Raw genomic sequence first — 22,436 nt, 5'->3', positions numbered from 1 at the left:
GATGTCTCTTTTCAAATTCTCTTGCTCCCCGCTTTACTGTCGGTGCCGCCGCCGCTGCCACCGCCGCCAACGTTAGACCACTTGCCTGCTGCCTTCCCGCTGAGCAGCCAGGATCCCGGTCTCCCAGAGCATCTTTGAAGTGGGGCTTGGGCACTGGACCGGGGCGCATGCGGGGTGGGAGAGATAAGGAAAGTGCAAGACCCAACTGGGGGAGTCCCCCTGTCCCTCTGCCGAGGAGAAACCCAAGATTTTGTCTTCTTTCCAACTCTAAAGAGACTCACCCACCAGCTCTCTCACCCGAAATCACAGACTTGCACATGGGCAGAGACAGGTCTTCCGGCTTCACCGCTGCCTTGGCTGCCTGCAGACCTGCCCCTGACCTCGGACTCGGAGCGCAGGGCAGGTGCACATCTCTGGGCAAGTCCTAACGAGATCCTCCGAGCTCAGCGTAGGCGCTGCCAGCGCAGCGGCGAGCAGCTTGCGAGGCAGGTGGATTGCATCTCAGAGCTGCAGCCCGGCGCGTCCCCGCTCTGACTCCACGCTCTGTACCTAAGCAGTGTCACCTGCAGACTCAGACACCAGATGAGTGTCTTAAGATAACAATGCTGCCCTGCCTGCCTCTCTCTTTCTTTCTTATGCACGTAGGTTGGCAGCCAATGGGACACAGCGCCACACTCCCCACAGGTGCCCATTGGCTGGGCGGTTTGGCAGGGGGCGGGCTCTGAGCCTCACCGCTGTCTCCTTTGGTGAGCTGGCAGGCTGGGGTACCAGCTCTGTTAACCCTCCCAGCGTTGCAGTGGGGACTTTTTGGTGTGGATAAGGAAGCCTTGGGTACATTCACAGTTCGACATTCTAAGAAGGCTGGGGAACAAGAAGTAGCTGGGGAGCTAATTACATTTTCTTCTAATCTTCCTGAGTTACAATAATCATTTGTCCCAGCCCATTTTGTTTGCTTGCTTAACTAGAACTCCCAGAGACTGGGACCCATCTGAGCCATTTCCCATCTAATTTGAGGTTTTATTTGGTTGTTTTGTGCATTTTTTAGCTTCTTGGATTACTTAATTAGAAATGAGCCCCCAAGTGAGAAATAGTACACACAGACACACACACACACACACACACACACACACACCCCAGAGATCCAAGGGGAGAAAGAGGTAAAAGAGAACAAGAACCCAGTAAGATGGCTAGAGAGTGAAAGAGATTTAGAGGCCAGGACAGCTAAATCAGGAAACATTCTGTCCCCACACCAGGACTGTAAGGACAAAGGCAAAGAGGAGAACTTCAGGTTTCTGGGGAGAGATTAAGTTTTAAAAATGTCCTTCCAAAAAAGGGAATTGTTTTGCCTGTGGTGTTTTCCCTGTGTGTCTTCTTTCACTTCTGTGTGTGTCAGGAAGAGGGACTGTGCATCTCCTTTTAGTTTTTAAAGGAAGACTAGAGAAATAAGAACAGGACCAGCCTTGTTTCTGTGAAGCAGGTGCTGTTACTGGGCCTATGAATTGAGAGAGGGGGAGGGAGGAAAAAAGGGAGGGAGGTGGAGGGAAAAGGGAAGAAATGAGAAGGGAAGAAAATATTAACTTTACATTGAAGTGTGAAGTATATATTTTTGATGTCCTCATGAGGGTACAGAACTGAAATATGTCCCACTAACTAGTGTACTAAACTAGATTTTGGCAAGAGCATGGGAAAGAGAGTAATAGTTGAAGAAAAATCCAATTCAAGGGAAGACCTGGGGACTGGAGCTGTGGAAGGAACTTGGGAGATCCATGCTATGTCGTGTGGTGGGGGAAGTATGAAGAAGATAAATATATAGTCAGAAAGGGAGAGGAGTCTTTCAATTTAGTTTCCTTAAATGGAAAGCAACATCAGAGATTATTTTGTAAAGAACTAGAAAAAAAAGTATGCAGAGATTTAATGAATGTTTAAGAAGTACACATGGAGATTAGCTAAATTGCAGCAAGTAGCTGTAAGTTCTGAATGAATAAAGAAAATTTAGAAATTTTCTTTATTCATCCCCTCAGACTCACACATCTATCACTTTCACCTATGTTTTCTTCTCTGTATCTTATACAACTTTGAACTTCCTTCTGCATACTGCAAGTATCTGTTTGCCTAAGCTACAAAACGTGCCAGAGAATGGTGGTCCCACAGGGTCCTAAGCTCTCTGTATAGTATAAAGTATCCAAGTGAGCCACTGAAAACCTAAATATATTGCTGCCCAACTGCTGAGTTATTTACTTTTGTGATGTCTAGAGACAGAGACCCACTGAACTTGTCCCAAGTGATAACACCCTGAAATGTTAAAATAGCACAAGGGAGTGGGTAAATGGAGAGAGGGGTTGAACAAAGGATTGCTAATTTCAATGGAAAGAAATTTCCAAAATCTGTAAAAGAGAGAGGGAAGAGGTGAAGGCAGATAAGAAGTCAACTTGAAAAAGAAAACTTGCTTGTGCTTTCTTCTCCTGTAAAGTCTGAAGCCATGTAAAAAATTTTAAAGAGGCAGAATATGCATTAAGAATGGCCACAGGTGTATAGTTTGATGAATCTTTACCTATATATGCATCAATGTAACCATTACTCACTTTATTTCCAGCACCCCAGGAAGCATGTTCCTGAACTTTCTTAGTCAAAACCCTCCAGTCCCCAGAGATAACTATATTCTGACTTCCATAACCAAAGATTAACATTACTTGCTCTTGAATTTTGTAAATATAGGATCTTGGAGTATACACTCTTGTGTCTTGATTCTTTCACTCATCATTATGTCTCTGAGATTTATTCATGTAGTTGCATGTTTTATTGCTGTGCCCCATTCTATTACATGACTACATGGCATTTATTCATTCTGCTCCTGATGGATATTTGGGATGTTTCTGGGTTTTGTTTTGTTTCTTGTTTTTTTTGCTATTTTAAGTAAACTCGTTATAAATGTTTTTGTGCTTGTCTTTTGGTGGATGTATGTAATCATTTCCTCTGGGAAAACACCAAAGAATATAAATTACTTAATTTGCTTTGACTACTATGCTGGAGAAAATCTCCTGAAGATGACTCTGAAGCCTATTATCTTGCCAAAATAACTGAATAAGGTCATAGTGGCAAAGACTATCGCTACTGAGTACCAACTAAATGCCTAAAATGTGTCACATTCTTTACATACATAATCTCATTTCCTCCTCACAACCACCCCCAAAACTATGTATTATTCCTGTTTTGCAGATAAGAATATTGAATTTAAGACCCTGTATTAGGAAATAGCTGTTGCTTTCCCGAGTGTATGTATATGTGTAGATACGTAGATGTTGGGGGAGATGTAAATAAATGCCCAGGGAATGGAGCTAGAGGAAGGGAAGTGATGAAAATTCTCACTGCATAGGTGCAGCAGGAGATTGGCTTGGAGAGATGGGACAATCTGAAGAATAAAGAGTGTTGCATTTCAGGTGGACAGAATGTTATGGGAGGAGTGAAAATAGGAAATAGACTTTAATTTGATTGAGACATTGTGTGTGTGTGTGTGTGCACGCGCACGTGCGTGCATGTGGTGGGAGGATAGAGATATTGTGCAGTGAGCAATCTATCCTGGTAGTTGTGTACAGAATATGTTGCTAGGAGGGAAAGGAATCAAAATCTATTTTAATAGTCAAGGAAAGAGGCCATTGGCACTTAAATACAGGAAGGTGTACCTCAGGAGAAAAGTGAAGATTGGAGATAATGGAGCTTGCTTTTTATAGTGTTTTAAAGAACAGAAATTTTCTGAGAATGAATAAATGCCATGTAGTTGTGTAATGCACTAGTACACGGCAGTAAAACATTGAACTACATGGATAAATCTCAGACATAATGATGAGTGAAAATACTAAGACACAAAAGAGCATATACTCTAAGATTCTATATTTATAAAATTCAAGAGCAAGTAACATTACTCTTTGGTGATGGAAGTCAGAAACATTTTCTGTGACCTGCAGCGCTGAGCAGAGATGATTGGCCCCATTTGTTGATGGGGAACTAAAGACAAGAATGGTCCAAGTTTATCTCCAAATAGGAATATTATGAAGTTAAGTCTTGAATCCAATTCTATGATTTCACTATATCATTATGCCTCTACACAAAGGTGATGATCGAGACGCATAACATTTTCCCCTATCTCATTTAAATGTGAAACATCATGCACTAGAGATGGCCTGGTTTCTATGTACTTCAACCTTTATCCATATCTCTAAGTATTTAATTCCCTAAGAAAAGGCCATGTGACATTATTTCCATTTTTACAGGAATCAAGTACCCTGGAATAATATATTCCCTTTAAAAAAATTCTACAGTTTCTTTTGTTTGGTTCTTATTTACAGAGAGAGAGAGAGAGATCTAGAAAGACTTGAGATACCAACTACCAACTATTCCCAACTCAATGTACATTTTAAGAAGACTAGATATTGACTTATTAGAAAATCAACCCTAAGTGATTCACTTGGGCTTTCTAACATGACTCAAGACTCTTCAGAGAATTAGAAAGAAAGATTTCAAAGTGAAGATAGATTATATGCTACTCAAAAGCAGTAGGAGTATTCTTCTGGCTGTGCTAAGCCTAATGCTTATGATATGATAGGTACACAAACATTTGTTGAATTAATTACTGTGGTCCATAAAGCCTAGTGATTTATCCATGGGTGCACCCTAGTGTACCATAACTATATAGTGGAAAGATCAGTGGGCAAAGAAATCTTGTTTGTGGTCTTAGCTCCACAGAAGATAGATCACTATTTCATGGGTCTCAATTTCCTTATCTGTTAAATGAGAGATTGGACGAACACATGATCAGGTACTTGCAGGCCATTTCTCACATTCTAGTATCAAGGGTGTTTTCCTGGCATCCACTATAATTATCCAATGGCAAATAACCTTGCATAAATAAGTTTAATAATAGTTTTTTTATGCTAGGGAGAACAGAATGAAAGAGATATCATGGGCTTTTTGTCTGACTCAGTATCTCTTAGGAGAGCAATGATGATGAGGATGAGTTTTCAAAGGTCGTTAGCTGGGACATATTTTTTACAGTAGTTTATGGTAGTTTGCAATGCTGCATGGTAAGATGCCTTGGGGTTAATTCCCAAGTAGGTTAGGTATAAAAACTTAACTAATAAATTATCTTTGTTCTTCTTTCCTTTGCATATGTGGTAAATGATCTTTCACTACTTTAACATTACCTTAAATATGGCTTATTTTCTCTATTCAATTAGTTAAACCTTGTAAAATATATGGCAAAAGCATTTTTGTCCTTTAAAGAACATATTTTCACATATGCCAACAAATTGACACCAGGTAGAATGAAAATGTCATTGTTTCTTAAGCAGGGGTCCTCTTTTAGAACAGTAGTGAATTATATTTCTAGAGTGAGAACTACAAATAACACAGTCTTCATAGCACCTCGTATTGAAGTTAGCATTGACCCAATAACATTGGAGGGACACGCTTTGGAAATAAGTTATTGGTTATCATGTGAGAGAAAGTTCAGTTAAATGTCAGATTTCAGAATACACAATGTCACTTTTCTACCACTGTTTATTGCATATTGTCATCATTTTTAAAAGGCAACATTGTTGAGTACTACTGAGAACAGATCTTATACGGGTTTTGGTGGTGGTGGTGTTATTCTTCAGAATACTTACGCAGGGTGCTGAATATCTGCCCTGTTGTACCCTTGACTGGACTGAGATTGACTTAGTTCATATCCAAGGATATTCTTTTGTTACTTTTCCATCTGTTAAGAATGCTTAGGAACTTTGGTTTTTCTCACAATTTCCTTCCAGCCTTGTCCTATTTACTATATTCTCTAAAATTAAAAGTTCAAGATTTATTTGAGCTAACTCTACTTTTTTCCTGTCAACTATAGTATTCCCCAAATCATCTTTTTATTGGTTACTACAGATAACATTTGTGATAGAAATGAAAGGAAGCAGAGAGAAGTTGCAAGTAAAAGTTTTAATCTCCTGCTTAACTGTGCACCTTTCTCTGTTGTGCATATCTATCCATCCATCTAAACCAGTATAACAAACATTTTCTTTAAATATTTTGCAAAGGTAGTGCTAAGTAAAAATATGCACATGTGCATTCCCAGCTCCCGTTCATCTTATGTACAAATCCAACTAGTGGGGTGGGGAGAGGGCGGAAAGCAAGCCTCGGAGAAGCTATAATACATCCACAAAACCATTGGGGGAATTTTCATCTACCCCCACCGCCCCGCTTTGCAGAAGCACCCGTTAAGGTGTGTGCCTGTGTGTGCCTTTCTCAAGCCTTCTGGATGATGATGCGAGAGGGAAGATTTTACATTGCAAAGACTAATGTATTAAAAATGCCGTGCAGGTAGTTCATAGTCAAGAGCCTTGCTCCTGTTGGAGGATGCCACGGAGGAGAGAGGCAGGAGCACCGGCAGCCAGCTGGGGGCTGACCTGATTCCCTAGAATCCTCAGCTCCCTTCCTTTTTCCTCTCGACGTCCTTCCTTCCCTTTTTCTCCTCTCTCCCCTCCCCCGCTTTCTCTTCTCCAGATAAGCAGCTCCGGGAAACAAAGAATCTGGAGCTCTCCAGACATCAGAGCTTAAACCCATCACTCTGCAAGCGGCATCTCATTCCGGGGTCCAGGGCTCTCCCGGCTCTCCATCCCCTCCCTAACCTCCCCCGCCTCCCGCGCTCGCTCCCTCGCTCCCTCCCCTCTCGCTTCCTCCCCCACCATCGCAGCGCTAGGAGGAAGGCGGCCGGGGCTCAAGATGGCTTTAGCCGGGCTCTGCGCCCTGCTCGCCTGCTGCTGGGGGCCGGCAGCTGTGCTGGCCACGGCCGCCGGCGACGTGGATCCATCCAAGGAGCTGGAGTGCAAGCTCAAAAGCATCACGGTGTCGGCGCTGCCCTTCCTGCGCGAGAACGACCTGAGCATCATGCACAGCCCCTCGGCCTCGGAGCCCAAGCTCCTCTTCTCGGTGCGCAACGACTTCCCGGGAGAAATGGTCGTAGTGGACGACCTGGAGAACACGGAGCTGCCCTACTTCGTGCTGGGTGAGTCCCGGGGGAGGTCGAGGCGGCCGGAGGCGCTGGACCAGCACCCCCACCCCCCACTCCAGCTCGCTCTACACACCCACTCGCCGACGACCTCCCCTCCCCCACTCCTACCTCCTGGATCCGCCCCACTCCCACTCCGGGACCATTCTCCACACCCACTTGCATACTAGCGCCTCTGCACCTGACTTCTCCCCAAATCCGACCTGGATGCTGAGCCTCCTCTCAGCTGCCCTGCCCCAAAGAAACAGGTTGCAGGAGTCTCTCTGAAACCTCTCACAGCCTTGACCTCCCAGCTTTGATTCAGAAGCACATCCACACAGCACTTTTTGTTTGCTACCAGCTCAACTCCCATAATCCCTTTTCCCCACTCCCTAGCCACATGCTCAGCTCTTTGCTTCATACACCCTGGCCACCCACACCACTCACAGCACTTCCTGGGGGCTTTAGAAACAGGTATCCTGTCATCACCTTGCCAGCTATGTGCAGGCCAAATTCTAGTCTTCATTCATGGAGAGCCCTTTATCTATCACCAGGCTCCTGACACCCTCCCTGCCAAACACTCAAGTTTCTTATCCCCCAACTGTTCATTCTGGGAAGTCCTCCAGAATTAGATGCTTAGATGTCACAACCCCCTAATTCAACTACATCCATACATCCGTGTCACATCACAGTTGGTTAAAGATATGATACAACTGTAGTCTGTTAATATTGGTCTCTTCTTTGTTCCCAGGGCCACCTTAGATAGACATAGGAATTCCTGCACACAGAATGACCTTTCTAGGCAAGGGGCGACTCCTTCCTTTCTTTGTTTACATCTCTCTCTTTTTGGTACCCCCACTGTAATTTTCTTAGGTCACCTTCAGGTACTGGAACTCCTGTCACTTCAGGTACCAGAACCCATACATTACTTCAAATCATCCCTGTTTTCCACTACTAAGCTGCAAAGATATTGTGGGCCTGCTCTAGTATCTTGCAAAGCACCACAAGTTCATGTCACTTAGCCAAATTCTCCTCACTTCCCCAGGTACAGATGGAGCTCTCACCCTGCTGTGCATGCCTACCATGCAATCCATTTCTTTAGTGATGTTGCCAATTATTCTTATTTTGCCCAGGAGAAATTCAAAGAAAACCACACTTCAGTCTCTAGATCCAAGAAGAGAAAAAAAGAAAATGTCCAGGAGGCTGTTCCATCTACTTAATACCCTACCAACTAGAGTTCCATTTGCAGGAACTTGGTTTCCTGATGGCCACATGTAGGCTGGAGCCACGTGTGGATTTCTAACACATCCCTCTTGCTCTTCCTTCACAGGAGATGTCTTCACAGTGAAAACATTAGGAAGTGAGTGAATAAACCCCTACTCCCCAACCCCTATGGAAAAGCATTTCAAAAATTGCCTGGCCCTTTGAAAAGTTGTTTTACAGTTCCTGGAGTGCAGCTCAGTTGAACCCATTAAACCCAACCTACACTCTTGACAGGATTATTTATTTTTGCATTCAAAAATACCAGTAACATAATAAAAACTGGGGATTAGCTGGAAATGGGACAATTGTGGATATGCTGCTCATCAAAATGTACAATTACTGGGTTATTTAGAGGATGGAAAGTTCACGTTGAAGTCATGCTGATGTGCAAAGTACAGTCTGTTCATCATAGTATATAAAAGTGAGTAGAGGGAATTATGTGCTTCTAAGGAGGCTGTTTTGCACTCTGCTTGTAGTGTTTACTGTGCATGAAGAGGTACATGCATGGTGCTTAAAAAAAGGGAGGGCTAGCAGGTATTCAACATTTCATTTCTTTTTTACAGAATCCCAAATCCAGGGCCTAATGCTGTGATGTGCCTACTAGGAACCAATGTGCACAGTGAAAGCCCAGATGTTGTAAGATTGGGTTTTCTGCACCTCTGTGCAAAGCTGCCCACTGCAGTGTCCTGTTGGGGTTGCTATGGCAACCTGCTGCAACTTGGCATGTACACACGGGCACACAGACACACTCTCTCACTTCAGGGCCAGATGCACTATTTAAATACCTCGATTGTCTCCCACCCTCCCAGTCAGTGGGGTATGCTCAGAACCAGAGACGGGCTGATACCTATTATTTCTGGTTCATTATGCTCAAAGGAAGAAGGAATGAATTTCAGTTTGGGTGGGTGGTTAAACAGATCTGGGCAGAAAGGAAGAGGAGTCCAAATTTATGGAGGATAGACTCAAAGGTAGTTTTGAATTTAACTTTTGTGGTCTTGATCATGCAGCTCTTGGCCAATGGTGAGGGCTGTAGTGAAGCTGGTTTTGGGATTTCCTTACTCCTATCTTTGGAACCTTGTTTTCTTAATCCATCTCCTGGAATAATCTGAATCAGTCAATTCTGGAAATTTATTGAGCTGTACTTGCTCAGCACTCAGAGGCATTACTAGGAAACAGAAGTTAGAAAAAAGTCTCTTGCTCTCAAGTAGTCTCTAGTCACTGGAAACACAAAGATACCTGTAAGAGCTGTACCTACCTAATTGTGTGGTATGGCTGTTAAGGGGTATAGGGATGCTGTGGAAGGATCCGCTTGCATGACAAGAGCAGATTCCATGGTAATCATGGACCGGAATCTTTGACTAAAATCAGACCTGTCACTTCTTTGAGTGAAAGAAAAAGACAAACAATAAGAAAAACAAGCTTTGGCTTCCTTTTGCCTCTAGGATCAAGTCCTGTAACTTCACTGAGGCTAATTAGGATCTTCTCATTCTGATTGCAGCCAGCTTCTCCAGCCCTTTGTTCCTCCAAGCCTGCCATGGCCTTCTGGACTCTTTCAAGACTTTGCACATATAGCTCCTCTGCCTAGAAGGCCCTTTGCCTTTTCTCTATTAGGTGGTATCCATTCTTCCTTCTAAACCATGCACATGTCATCTCTCTATGAAGCCTGTATCCCACTTCTGTGCTCTTTGCATGGATTAAAACAGAAAAACACCCACAAATATGCAAAATTAAAGGTAGATTAGGTTTGGCTTGGACTACGAAAGGTGAAGACATTTAAGGTCATGGAGAAAAGATGAGCAAAGGCATTTGGTGGTGGGAGTGAATATGGAAATGGTGTGCATATGGCATAGTGTGGGGATCAGCCTGCCCGGACAGAGCCTTGTGGCATGACAGTACTGGGGACTGGGCCTGGCTCTGTAGAGTGGCACATGGCTTTCCACTTCAAAACTAGGCAGGGAGGGCTGACTTGACATAGAAAGCATTAAAGTCTGGCTCCCAGAGGCTATCTCAGCCATCAGCCTTGGCAGTTTTGCTTGTGGTGTAATTCTAAGTAGAGAAGAGGAGTCAATATCTCCTTTTCTTTCAGATAGGGTTTGCAAACTGTGATTCAAGAGCCCAATATGACTTTTAGGTATGGTTTGTTTGACTACACATGGTTTTTAAAATGCTTTGAATATGAATGTTTTTAGTTAGGTCTAGATTGCTATACTTCTCACAGATACTGATGGTTCTGTGGCTAATATTCTTCTTCATAGTACTTATCTGGTTAACTCTAAGCCATGTAATCTAAACCTAAACCCCTGCTTTCAGATGTGTGGTGAAAGCCTCAAAAGTGTTGCAAAATAACTGTCATTTCCAATTTAAAATATTTAGGCACATAAGCCTTAGCATCCTCTCAGGAGATTTAAGAGATTTGCCAAATTAGTCAACTAATATTTCATATCTGAACTAAAATTTCATATTTCAGCCTTCAAAATAGTAGACATTCCTGCTTTGGAGCATATTTGAGTTGGAGATAAGGAGTTAACCTGAAGTGTGACTTCCAGGTTTTCTGTGCTGTGAATAGAATATATTTTTATATCAGCCTCATTACTATTTGAAGGAGAAGCCCTTCTATTTCACCCAACTATTGAGCTTTTGCATGTGTACAACTTAGTGAAGAAAGGTGTTTCTCTTGTGCCTTGGCATTTTGCTTTAGCTGTCATGGCTTTTGATTGAAGAAGGTATTCCTGAAGATAAATCAATCAGCCTGCAGAGAGGTAGTAAGTTCCCACATGCAAGGTGCTGTTTAAAGTGTCTGGAGCAGGCAAGTGTGGCGGTTAAAAGAACAGGCTTTGAAGACAGATTTGCTGTCAACTTCTGGCTTTCTACTTATTCCAGCAGTGGAGAATATAGAAGAATGGGGGAGCTAAATAACTTACTCAGGTCACTTCGTGAACAGCTGATGGATCCATCATTCGAACTCAGGTCAATATGATGTTTAAGCCTTTCTCTGAGCTACTATTTTACATGCCTTAAAAGTTTTCAAAATCATTTCTTCTTCATGGTTGAATAAAAGGAGCCCTGAAGATAGGTAAAATAGGGAAAGCACACTCACCTAGTTTGTACAGAGGAGTCTTTTATGGTCTTTATATAAATACATCTTGAATATCCTTGCCTGTTGAGTGATTTCTCACACCAGCCTTAATAACTTCATCAAAAAATAGATAAGTACATATACTTTGCTAAGAAGAGTTTGGAAATTCTTATTTATTTATAGTTTTCAGGTTCAGGTAGCCATGTTTCCATGTCTCTATGGTGACATGTATGGGACTCACAATCATGATAAACAAGGTAGGTAGGCTACATTAGGGATGAAGGTAATATGTTCAGTGCTCTTCTGAGGAGGGCCCTACAGAAATGCAAACTGAGAGTCCCAGAGAGAAGGCTCCCTTGTTAAATGGAGCTATCCAGAAGGTAATATGGTTTTAGCTACTTGTCCAAAGCCGATGATCTTTGTATCGGGTGGTCTTGTGCTTAGAACTTATTTTGAGAGCTCAGTGGAACTGTTTAAATAGCAGTTACTGAGCTTTTCAGTTGGCTTCAAAGGTAATATTGGACATAATGTTACTTATGGGTGAGCTTTGGCCTGATAGGAAACAGTTAAAATACCTAGGTATCCCCAATTCTTTTCACACATCTTTCCATCTTCCCATTTGAGGGGAAACTTTGAAGTATGTTTCTTTTCTTTTCTTTTTTTTCTCTCCACTACAGTGAGCTGCCTAAGTTAACAGTAAATGCATTTGTATAGATTGGCAGCCCTATCCAAGACATAGTAGATGAATGGTAGCAATCCTAAAGTAGGTTCTTTAGCACTTATATAACTCATGCTAGCAGAATGTGCTAATTTATAGTACTGAGAGGGTTATTATTTACTGTTTCTCTATAGGAATTTAGGTGTTTACAACAAAGGAATTTTGAATGTGAATGATGAATTTTACAACATTTTAAATGCTTTTTTAGATATGTTGATATGACTCAAATTCAAGTAATTAGAGTTTTTGAAGAAAAAATAAAATTTTAATTTCTTTTGTTTTTTTTGTTTGTTTTTGTTTTTTGTTTTTTGTTTTTTTTTTTTGAGATGGAGCCTCGCTTTGTCACCCAGGCTGGAGTGCAGTGGTGCAATCTTGGCTCACTGCAACCTCCACCTCCCAGATTCAAGGAATTCTCCTGCCTCAGCCTCCTGAGTAGCTGGGACTACAGTCACCCGCCACCATGCCCAGCTATTTTTTTTTTTTTTTTTTTTGTATTTTCATTAAAGGCAGGGTTTCAGCATGTTGGCCAGGCTGGTCTCAAACTTCTGACCTCAAATGATCCACCCACCTCGGCCTCCCAAAATGCTGGGATTACAGGCATGAGCCACCATACCCAGCCAATTTTAGTTTCTTTATTCATCTGAGGAAACAAGATTGAGGTCTTGTCTTATAGACACACTATATATACACATATATATAATATACACACACACGTACTTTTTTCTTTTTTTAGAAATGTAATTAAACTTAAAAGACTAGTAGTTTCTCACATTAGGGTCAGTTTATGAGAACAAAACTTGGCAACTTTTCAGCAGGGACATGCGAAGTCCTCATTTCTTCACTTTTAAACCAGTTCATGCTTATGCACACAGATGGCAAAAAGAGCTCCGTTATAAGCAAGTTAATCTCCCAGGGCAAGTTAAGGTCAATGGAAATTTCAAATGTACTACAAACTGACACCTATCATCATTTTATTATTTTTAAAAAGTAATTAATTACTTTTTTAAAAAATTGTTTCAATTGCTTTTGTTACATGGTCATCTATCACTATTTTATTCCTAAATATTTAATACTCCTAAATTTAAAAAAATACTCCTAAATTTAAAAAAAATTTAATAATTCCTAAATATTTTAATACTAAAAATATGAAATAGTTGATATTTTGTTTTTAATCATGTACACTTTAAAATTTTAATAAAAACCCCAAAGTATTGGTATAGATCTCTAGATTTCCAAGGAACAAACAATCAATTGTTGACGGTAATCTAAACTGACATGACAACTTTTGTGAAATTATTTGGTACAGGTGAAAATGTGTATGCCTGAAGATTTTGCAGTTCCACTTCTAGCTTTTCATTACACAGGAATTTTTACATGTATACATGAGAATATTTGTTGGGAATAGCAAAACCTGGAAGCAACCATTATCAGGAGACTAGAAATATACAAGGTGGCACCTTCATCAGTGATATATTATCTAACCAGGAGAATAAATGAGTTGTAGCTACATATATCAGTGTGGGTAAATCTCACAAATGTAATATAAGGTGAAAATAAGAAAATAGCTGAAAAAAAAAGTACAATTTTATTTATATAAATTCAAAATAACATATTGTTTAAGAATACATACAAATGCAAAATTTTTATGAAAAGCAAGAAAACAAAAACAAAAGATGAGTGTTACCTCTTGTGGAAAGGGTAGATTGTATGAAGGGAGAGAGTGAAAAAGAGGGCCTCAAAGCTTCCAGCAGTACCTGATATTTGTTTTCCTTTTTTTTTTAAAAAAAAAAATGCAAATTAATTTTTAAAGAACAGTTTTAGGCCAGGTGTGGTGGCTCACACCTGTAATCCCAGCACTTTAGGAAGCCAGGTGGGTGAATGGCTTGAGCTCAGGAGTTTGAGACCGGCCTGGGCAACATGGCAAAACCCCATCTCTACAAAAAAAATTCAAGAGTTAGCTGGATGTGGTGGCGTGTGCCTGTAGTCCCAGCTACTTGGGAGGCTGAGGTGGGAAGATGGCTTGAGCCCAGGAGGTGGAGTTGCAGTGAGCAGAGATCCTACCAGTACACTCTGGCCAGGGTAACAGAGTAAGACCTTATAAAACAAAACAAAACAAACAACGACAACAACAACAAAAAGAACAGTTTTAGATTTATGGAAAAATTGGGAAGACAGGCCAGGCGCGGTGGCTCACACTTGTAATCCCAGCACTTTGGGAGGCCGAGGCGGGCGGATCACGAGGTCAGGAGGTCAAGACCATCCTGGCTAACACAGTGAAACCCCGTCTCTACTAAAACTACAAAAAATTAGCCGGGCGAGGTGGCCGGCGCCTGTAGTCCCAGCTACTCGGGAGGCTGAGGCAGGAGAATGGCGTGAACCCGGGAGGCAGAGCTTGCAGTGAGCCGAGATCGCGCCACTGCACTCCAGCCTGGGCGACAGAGTGAGACTCCGTCTCAAAAAAAAAAAAAAATTGGGAAGACAGTACAGAGAGTTTCCATATTATACCCCGTACTCAGTTTCTGTCACTATTAACATCTTATATTAGTGTGATACATTTGTTACAATTGAAGAACCAAGGTTGATTCATGATTTTTAACAAAAGTCTATACTTTATTCAGATTTTCTTAGTTTTTATCTAACATTGTTTTTCTGTTCCAGGATCTCATCCAGGGTACCACAGTACACTTAGTCATCACGTCTTTTTAGGCTTCTCTTGGCTATGACACTTTCTCAGGCTTGTTTTGGTTTTGATGACCTTGAGAGTTTGAAGAATACTAGTCAGGCATTTTGTAGAATGTTCCTCAATCAGTATTTGTCTGATGTTTTTCTCATGATTAGACTGGAACTAAGGTTTGGAGAAGGAAGCTATAAAGTGTCATTTTCATCAGATCATATCAAGGGTATATTCTATCAACTTGACTTCTCACTGTTAATGCTGACCTCAGTCACTTTGTTGAGGTTGTATTTGCCAGGTTTCTCCACTGTAAAGTTACCTTTTTTACCCTCTCTCCACTCCTTTGAAGGAAGTCACCGTGCACAGACTATTCCAAAGGAATGGGGAGCTATGGTCCACCTTCTTGAAGGCTGAGTAGCTACATAAATTATTTTGAATTATGCTACATAAGAAAATTATTTCTGGCTGGGCGCGGTGGCTCAAGCCTGTAATCCCAGCACTTTGGGAGGCCGAGACAGGCGGATCACGAGGTCAGGAGATCGAGACCATCCTGGCTAACACGGTGAAACCCCGTCTCTACTAAAAAAAATACAAAAACTAGCCGGGCGAGATGGCGGGCGCCTGTAGTCCCAGCTACTCGGGAGGCTGAGGCAGGAGAATGGCGTAAACCCGGGAGGCGGAGCTTGCAGTGAGCTGAGATCCGGCCACTGCACTCCAGTCCGGGCAACAGAGCGAGACTCCGACTCAAAAAAAAAAAAAAAAAAAAAAAAAAAAAATTATTTCTTTTCTTCCATTTATTTGCTTACTTATTTATGTCCTATGGACTCATGAATATTTATTTTATACTTTGGGTTCTAATTCAGTACTACTTTATTGATTTTATTGCTCAAATTGTTTGTCTCAGCATTGGCTAATGGAAGCTCTTTTAGTTGGCTACTGTGAAACTTTGACATAACCCAGTCAATGTGGGTTTTTGTATTGTGAGCACCTTTTTACTTCTTGTCACTACAGGCTTCTCCAGGGTCATCTTGCATATTGCCTGCCCCTGTTCTAGAATCAGCTATTTCTCCAGGCAGCACATGATTTTTTTTTTTTTTTTTTTTTTTTTTTTTTTTTGAGATGGAGTCTCACCGGAGTGCAGTGGCGCAATCTCGGCTCACTGCAACCTCTGCCTCCTGGGTTCAAGCAATTCTCCTGCCTCGACCTCCTGAGTAGCTGGGATTACAGGTGCCTACCACCACACCCAGCTAATTTTTGTATTTTTAGTAGAAACGGGGTTTCACCATATTGGCCAGGCTGGTCTTAAACTCCTGACTTTGTGATCTGCCCTCCTCAGCCTCCCAAAGTGCTAGGATTATAGGCACGAGCCACCAGGCCTGGTCCCCATCACTCTTTTAATTGGAGGATGATGTTAGAAACCAAGATCTGGGAACTAGGTGGGCTTGTCGTTGCAGGAGTGTTGTTGCTTCTAGGCTCTCTCAGCTGACAGAGCAAGGAAATATATGTCTTTACTAACATATGTGTACATCTATCTGTAAATATTTCTATATGTAACCATATGTGTCTATATTAAGCTAATCATGAGTTCATACTGATGTCTCCAGCTTTAATCCATTATCTAATTATCATTACCTAATTAACATTAGGTCTCATCTAATTCATGAATCATCTCACTTCCTCCCTGCACTTATCCTACTCCAACAATGAGTAACCTGGCTCCCACCATCTACCATCCACGTATTTAATTTTTCAGTTTCACTGTGAATGTATTACAGTATTGGAATTGTTTGTCCATACTACTATGGGGAACAACTTTATTATAGGGCAGTTTGTCTGTGCAATTTCTTTTGTCTTTAGTTTTACAGATTTACTCTAAAGTTGCTTAGGGCAACACTTGCCCCCAACCTCCTTCCAGTGAGGGTTGTTCATACTTTTATGATATAGTTAGCATTTTGTCACATTCTGCATTCATCCTGGGATCACCCAGTCTCCTAAATGATTTATTTTCTTTTAATTTGCACATATAAAGTTGGCCGTTTGTTCCCTAAAGTTAATGAATTTTCACACATGTATGGTGTAATAAATCCACAGTTATAGAATCATGCAGAACAGTTTGATCACCCTACAAAATCTCCTACCCTTCATCTATTTAATCCTCCATTCCTTACTTCCAAACTCTGGCAACCACAGCTTTTTTACCATCACTGTAGTTTTGCCTTTTCCAGAATGCCATATTGTTGTAATAAAGTATGTAACCCTTTTAGACTTGCGTCTTTTCCTAATATCATGCATTTAAGATTTATTGACATGTTTTCATGGCTTGATAGCTCAATTATTTTTATTGCTGAATAATATTCCATTGCATGAAGTACCATAGTTTGTGCATTTACCTATTGAAAAACATCTTGGTTGTTTCCAGTTTTTGGCAATTATGAATAAAAATACTATGAACATTAGTATGCAGATTTTTGTGTGCTTTCCTTTTTTTGTAATCTCATGCAGAGATTTGACTTAATCGTATTCCTCAATTCACAGCATATTTTATTATAGGTCTCTGAAAGCCCTTACTCCTTCTAGTCTTTTATTGAATTGCCTATTTGCTTTTTTTCCTTTATACCTACTCTCAGTTTTCACTCACTGTTCCCCATAGGAAAATATTCTAATTTCCCTAATGCTTATTATTTTTTTGGTATGTGTTCTTGCAATGAGTCAATAGTTGTTCTGTGTTAATGTATTTTAAATTCAAGGAAATGGTGATGTGATATTGTTATTCTGATACTTACTGTTTTCACTCAGCACTATATTTTTAAGATCTACTCATACTACTTAGTATAAATATAGCCCAGCACTGTCCAATAGGGATTTCTGTAATAATGGTAGTATTCCAGTTCTGCCTTATCAAGTATGGTACTTTCTGGCCAAATGTAACTCTTGAACCCTTGAAATATAGCTAGTACAACCGAGGAACTGAATTTTTATGTTTACATTTTAATGAGTTTAATTTTAAATAACTTCATGTGGCTAGCGGCTACCATATTGAACAGTGAATACATAAAACATGCCCACTATTGCAGAAGGGTTTATTGGACAACACAAGTCTTATCCATTGATTCTGACTATTGCAGAATACTGCATGATAGTCACCTATTACATTTTGCCAGTCCTCTCAGTGATGAACATCCAGGATGCCTCCTGCTTCCCGTCACTATAAATACTACTGCAGTTATCATTTTTGTACATATTTCCTCAAGGACTTTTGTGAAAATTTCTCTGGGATACATAGCAGGAGCAGAATTGCTGGTTTATAGAGATTATGCATATTTAATTTGGCTAAATACTGCCAAACTGTGCTCAGAATGGCTGGATCAGTTTGTACTCTCATCAGTAGTATTAATATTTGAGGGTTCCTAAATCCCCATACTCCCACCAACAGTTGGCATTGTTCAGTGTTCTAATATTTGTCAATCTACTGAGTGTAAAGTGACATCTAACTGTTACTCCTTTCATATTTTAGGAGCATTTTAGATACGAGGGAGGTTATCTCTTTGACTGTAATGTGAGTTGCAAATACTATTTTTCCCAGGTTATTTTATGTTTTTTGACTTTGGCTATGTTTTTGTTTGCTTGTTTATTGGTTGGCTGGTTTTCCAGAAGTCTTTGGATTTTATGTAAGTGAAGATATTAATTATTTCTTTTTGACTTCTATACCTTATGTCTTCATTGGAAAGGTCTTCTTCACTTTAAAGTTATAGAAGTATTCATCATTTTTTTTCCTGAATACTCTAATGGCTTTATTTTTTGCATTTAAATACCTGGTATATTTAGAATTTATTGTGGTATGTAGTTTGATATATGGCTTTATCCAAGTATGCTATATAAAGTACCAACTTTAGCTGGTGTCTTAGTCCATTTTATGTTGCTATAATGGAGTACCTGAGGCTGGGTCATTTATAAAGAGAAAAAGGCTTATTTGGCTCACAGTTCTGTTGGCTGGAAAGTTTAAGATTGGGTATCTGCATCTGGGGAGGGTTTTAGGCTGCTTTCACTTATGGTGGAAGACAAAGGAAAGCCAGAATGTGCAGAGATTACCTGGTAAGATATCATCACAAGAGAGAGAAGCAGAGGTGCCAAGATTTTTTTTTTTTTTTTAACAACCAGCTCTTAGAGGGAACTAATAGAGCAAGAACTCACTTACCTCCAAGGAAGGCATTAATCTACTCATGAGGTATCCACCCCTACAACCCAAGCACCCTCCATTAGGCCTCACCTCCAACATTGGGGATCAAATTTTAATAAGTGGTTTGGGAGGACACACATCCAAACTGTAGCAGTTGTCCACATGGTTACTCACATGGTTGATTACCATTTATTAAATAGCTCATAATCTCCCCTCTGATTTGAGATGTTACCTTTATCATATAATAAATTCCATAATACATTTAGGTCTATTTCTGAGCTTTTATTCTGTTCTGTTACTATGTCGATATATTAATGTGCCTATATCATGTTGTGTTAATTATTAAAACTCTGTGGTGTGTTTTAATATCTCACAGGGCTAGTCACCCTTTGCTGCTATTCTTTTCTAGAGTTCTCCTAGCCGTTCCTTTTTTCTGTATAAACTTTAACTGGCTTATCTGGTTCTAAAAACGTAACAACAACAAGAATAACAAAAGCTAGTGGTATTTTTAATCATAAACCTTGTTAAATTTTTTAATTGATTAAGAAATAACTGAATACTTAAGATGTTGAGTTTTTCTACTTAAGAAATTTGTATGTTTGCGTTTGTTCAAATTTTGACTGCCCTTTAGTAGAATTTTAAAGGTTTTTTTTTTTTTTTTTCCTTATATAGTTCTTGCACATTTCTTGTTAGATTTACTCCTAGGTATTTTATCTGTTTGTGCTTTTGTAAAAGGGGTGTTTCCTTTTTGATTTATTTATTTTCCAAAGGATTATATTTTCTGCATATGAAAGCTATTAATGTTGTGTGTTAATTGACTACTTTTGGTTGAGGGAATGTGATGTTAGTCACGTAAATCACAGCAGTACCCAGTGAAATCCTTTTACTGTTATCAGTTTCTAGCTGGCTTTTAAATTCTAAATATGAGAAAATTCTGATGGTGAATCTGCCGCACTATGGAACCTGTGTACCTGTAGCATCTTTTGCAGTTATGCAATGCAAATCTGTACGCTTTCTGTGGTACTGACTGATGGCTTTGGATTGTCCTACTCTCCCTGGGATATCTACCTTTCCCAAATATAAATTCTGAGAACTGAAATTCTTTCTTGCTCATGTCTCCCATCATAGTCTCATCCTGTACCTTGACCTCATTATCTTTACAATATGCCCTCTCCTGTCCTTCCTGATTTCTCTGGCTGGCTCTTTCAGTCTACTGCCAGTCAAGGATATAACCTGAAAAAGCACAATGGCAAAGGATGACTGCTTTATTGAAAAGTTCCTTCTGTACAAACACATGGGAGGAGTGGTTATTTCCTTTTCCTCTCCACTGCTGCTTCTATACCACATGTTCTTAGCTTCAAGACCACATATGGGCTACAGACTTAATTGAGTATAAAATGTATGCATAAGGGCAATTTCTTGAAAAGAGGGTCCACAACTTAAATCATATTTTTAAAAAGGTCTTGTAAGTGGGATACAGATGAACTTTTTCTTTCCTGGAATAAAGAGTTCTTAGAAAGTGACTTAAAGAAGAAAAGCTTATTCTCCCTCAGGCGACAATTCTATGAAGAGTGATTCAGCTTGGCAAGACCCTACTCCATGAAGTATTCTCAAACCCCAGATTCTTCCACCTTGTTGCTCTGCCATTCCCCAGGCCCTTATCCTCTTCTGCAGAGTCACCAGCATGTGTGTTTACACTCACAGGAAGGGGAAGGACAGCTGTTCAGGGTAACAATTTTCTTTCTCTCTCTCTCTCTCTCTTTTTTTTTTTTTAAGAAAGTAAGGCAAAAGTTGCATACATCCCTTCTACTCCAGTGCCATAGGTGAGAACTTTGTTGCATGCCCGAAATTCCAGCAAAGGATACTGGGAAAAGCAGTCTTATCTGGGTGGTCATGTGCTCAACTTAAATTCTACAAAGAAAAAGAGAATAGATTTATTTATTTATTTATTTATTTTAAATAGCAGTCAGTCCCTACCATAAGGATTCAAAAAAAAGTAAAAATCGTTCTTCTAGGCCCATACAATTTCACTCTCCTTCCAGGAAACACCTCCTGTTTGAAAATACACATCTTTGGCTTGGTAGTCTTCTGCCTCTCCTAACTACCTCTATTTATCATCTTCCAGGTCACTCGCCAATGTGCTTAGTACTGCCCCTCTGTATTTTCTGCTATGACAACTCCTGCCTCTACACAAGAACACTTTATTAACTATATAGGCCTGAATCAAAACATGTTTTCTTATAGGGCAAGATATTAAATATTTTAGACCTTTCAGACCAGATGGTCTCTGTTGTAACCACTCAATATATCTTTATGCTGGCAGAAAAGCTACCATAGACAATATGTAAGTTAATATATATAGCTGTGTTCCATTAGAATTTTATTTACAAAAATAAGCAGTTGGCCCATAGGTTGTATTTTGCCAACCCCTGAAGTACACAACACGTTCAGTTTTCTACTTGATAATTTCTTGACTTCTGCAACCCCGCCTTCATAACTCCATTTTACTTACCCATAGCTATGGTCACACCCTTCTCATCCCTAAAAGTTCTTCAACCCTGAAACTGCCCGTACTCGAACCACAAATTCTTCTTTCCAGCTTTCTCATGCTCTTTCACTCTGCCTGATAATTGGTCCTTGGAAATTCACCTTTTTAACGACACTTTTATTTTCTCCATGTCTCTTAGAATGCTCTGACATATTTTCCTTTTCCTGAACTACCTTTTTATTAGGATCCTCAATTTCAGTGGTTCTTCTTGTCATTACACAGCATCTACCACAAATATCCAGAGGTGGATCAAGTTCCCGAATTTACATGCTTTACCTTTACCCCCAGACTGAATGCTGAGATTTGTGTGTAAATTCTCCTGTTTGTGTACATTCAAGGTACCATAGTTATCTGGGTTCTAGTCTACATTTGGTTCTGAAAATTGCTTATTACTTTTTATTGACTTTGGTCATCCCTTCCTCTCACTTCCCCAAGTGACTATTTCAAACCGTTAGTAAGGTAGTTAAGCTCCCAACTGAATTTCCTATCTTTACACCTAGCATAAGATGTTGCCTTGTAGTTGAGGCTATCAGGTATATTATCTCCAGTTTCATATATCTCCAACACACAAACTTGTAGACCCACTTTGGAATTCATTGTTACTTTCTTACCTCCAATTTCCAATGTATTTTGAGCAGCTTCTAAGTAGCAGTCATGATACTAGGCTTTTGGAAGACAATGAGAAATAAAACAGACATAATCCTGTCTTTACAGAACCAGGAGTTTGATCTCTTCTAGGAACATAGGAACTATATATGTATGTATGTATGAATGTGTGTGTGTATATATATATATCTCCTTCCTCTCTTCTAGATTTTTACTTTTTCTATTCCTCTTTTTCCTAGATCTTTTCCTTTAGCCTATAAGCATACTCATTAAAGAAGTTTCTTTAATGTTTGTCTTAAAACATTAAAGAAACTTCTACTTACCTGTGTACCCTCTCACCAAGCATCCTATCA

At 40.1% G+C, this 22,436-nt stretch overlaps 1 protein-coding gene across 1 annotated transcript in view; it reads left to right on the top strand.

The window, feature by feature from the left end:
* Positions 1-6,459: 6,459 nt before the first annotated feature.
* The window catches only part of ASTN1 (astrotactin 1), a 316,609-nt gene continuing 300,632 nt past the window's right edge, over positions 6,460-22,436 (top strand). The window contains exon 1 of the mRNA XM_033197106.1: positions 6,460-7,039. Coding sequence (XP_033052997.1) covers positions 6,757-7,039 — 283 coding nt within the window. The 5' untranslated portion in view covers positions 6,460-6,756. The remainder of the gene's footprint in view (positions 7,040-22,436) is intronic.

This window comes from Trachypithecus francoisi, unplaced genomic scaffold (assembly GCF_009764315.1).
Source record: "Trachypithecus francoisi isolate TF-2019V2 unplaced genomic scaffold, Tfra_2.0 Lachesis_group5, whole genome shotgun sequence".
NCBI classification, from domain to species: domain Eukaryota; kingdom Metazoa; phylum Chordata; class Mammalia; order Primates; family Cercopithecidae; genus Trachypithecus; species Trachypithecus francoisi.
The sequence above is the reverse complement of the archived record's forward strand: the minus strand, read 5'-3'. Positions and strand labels throughout refer to the sequence as shown.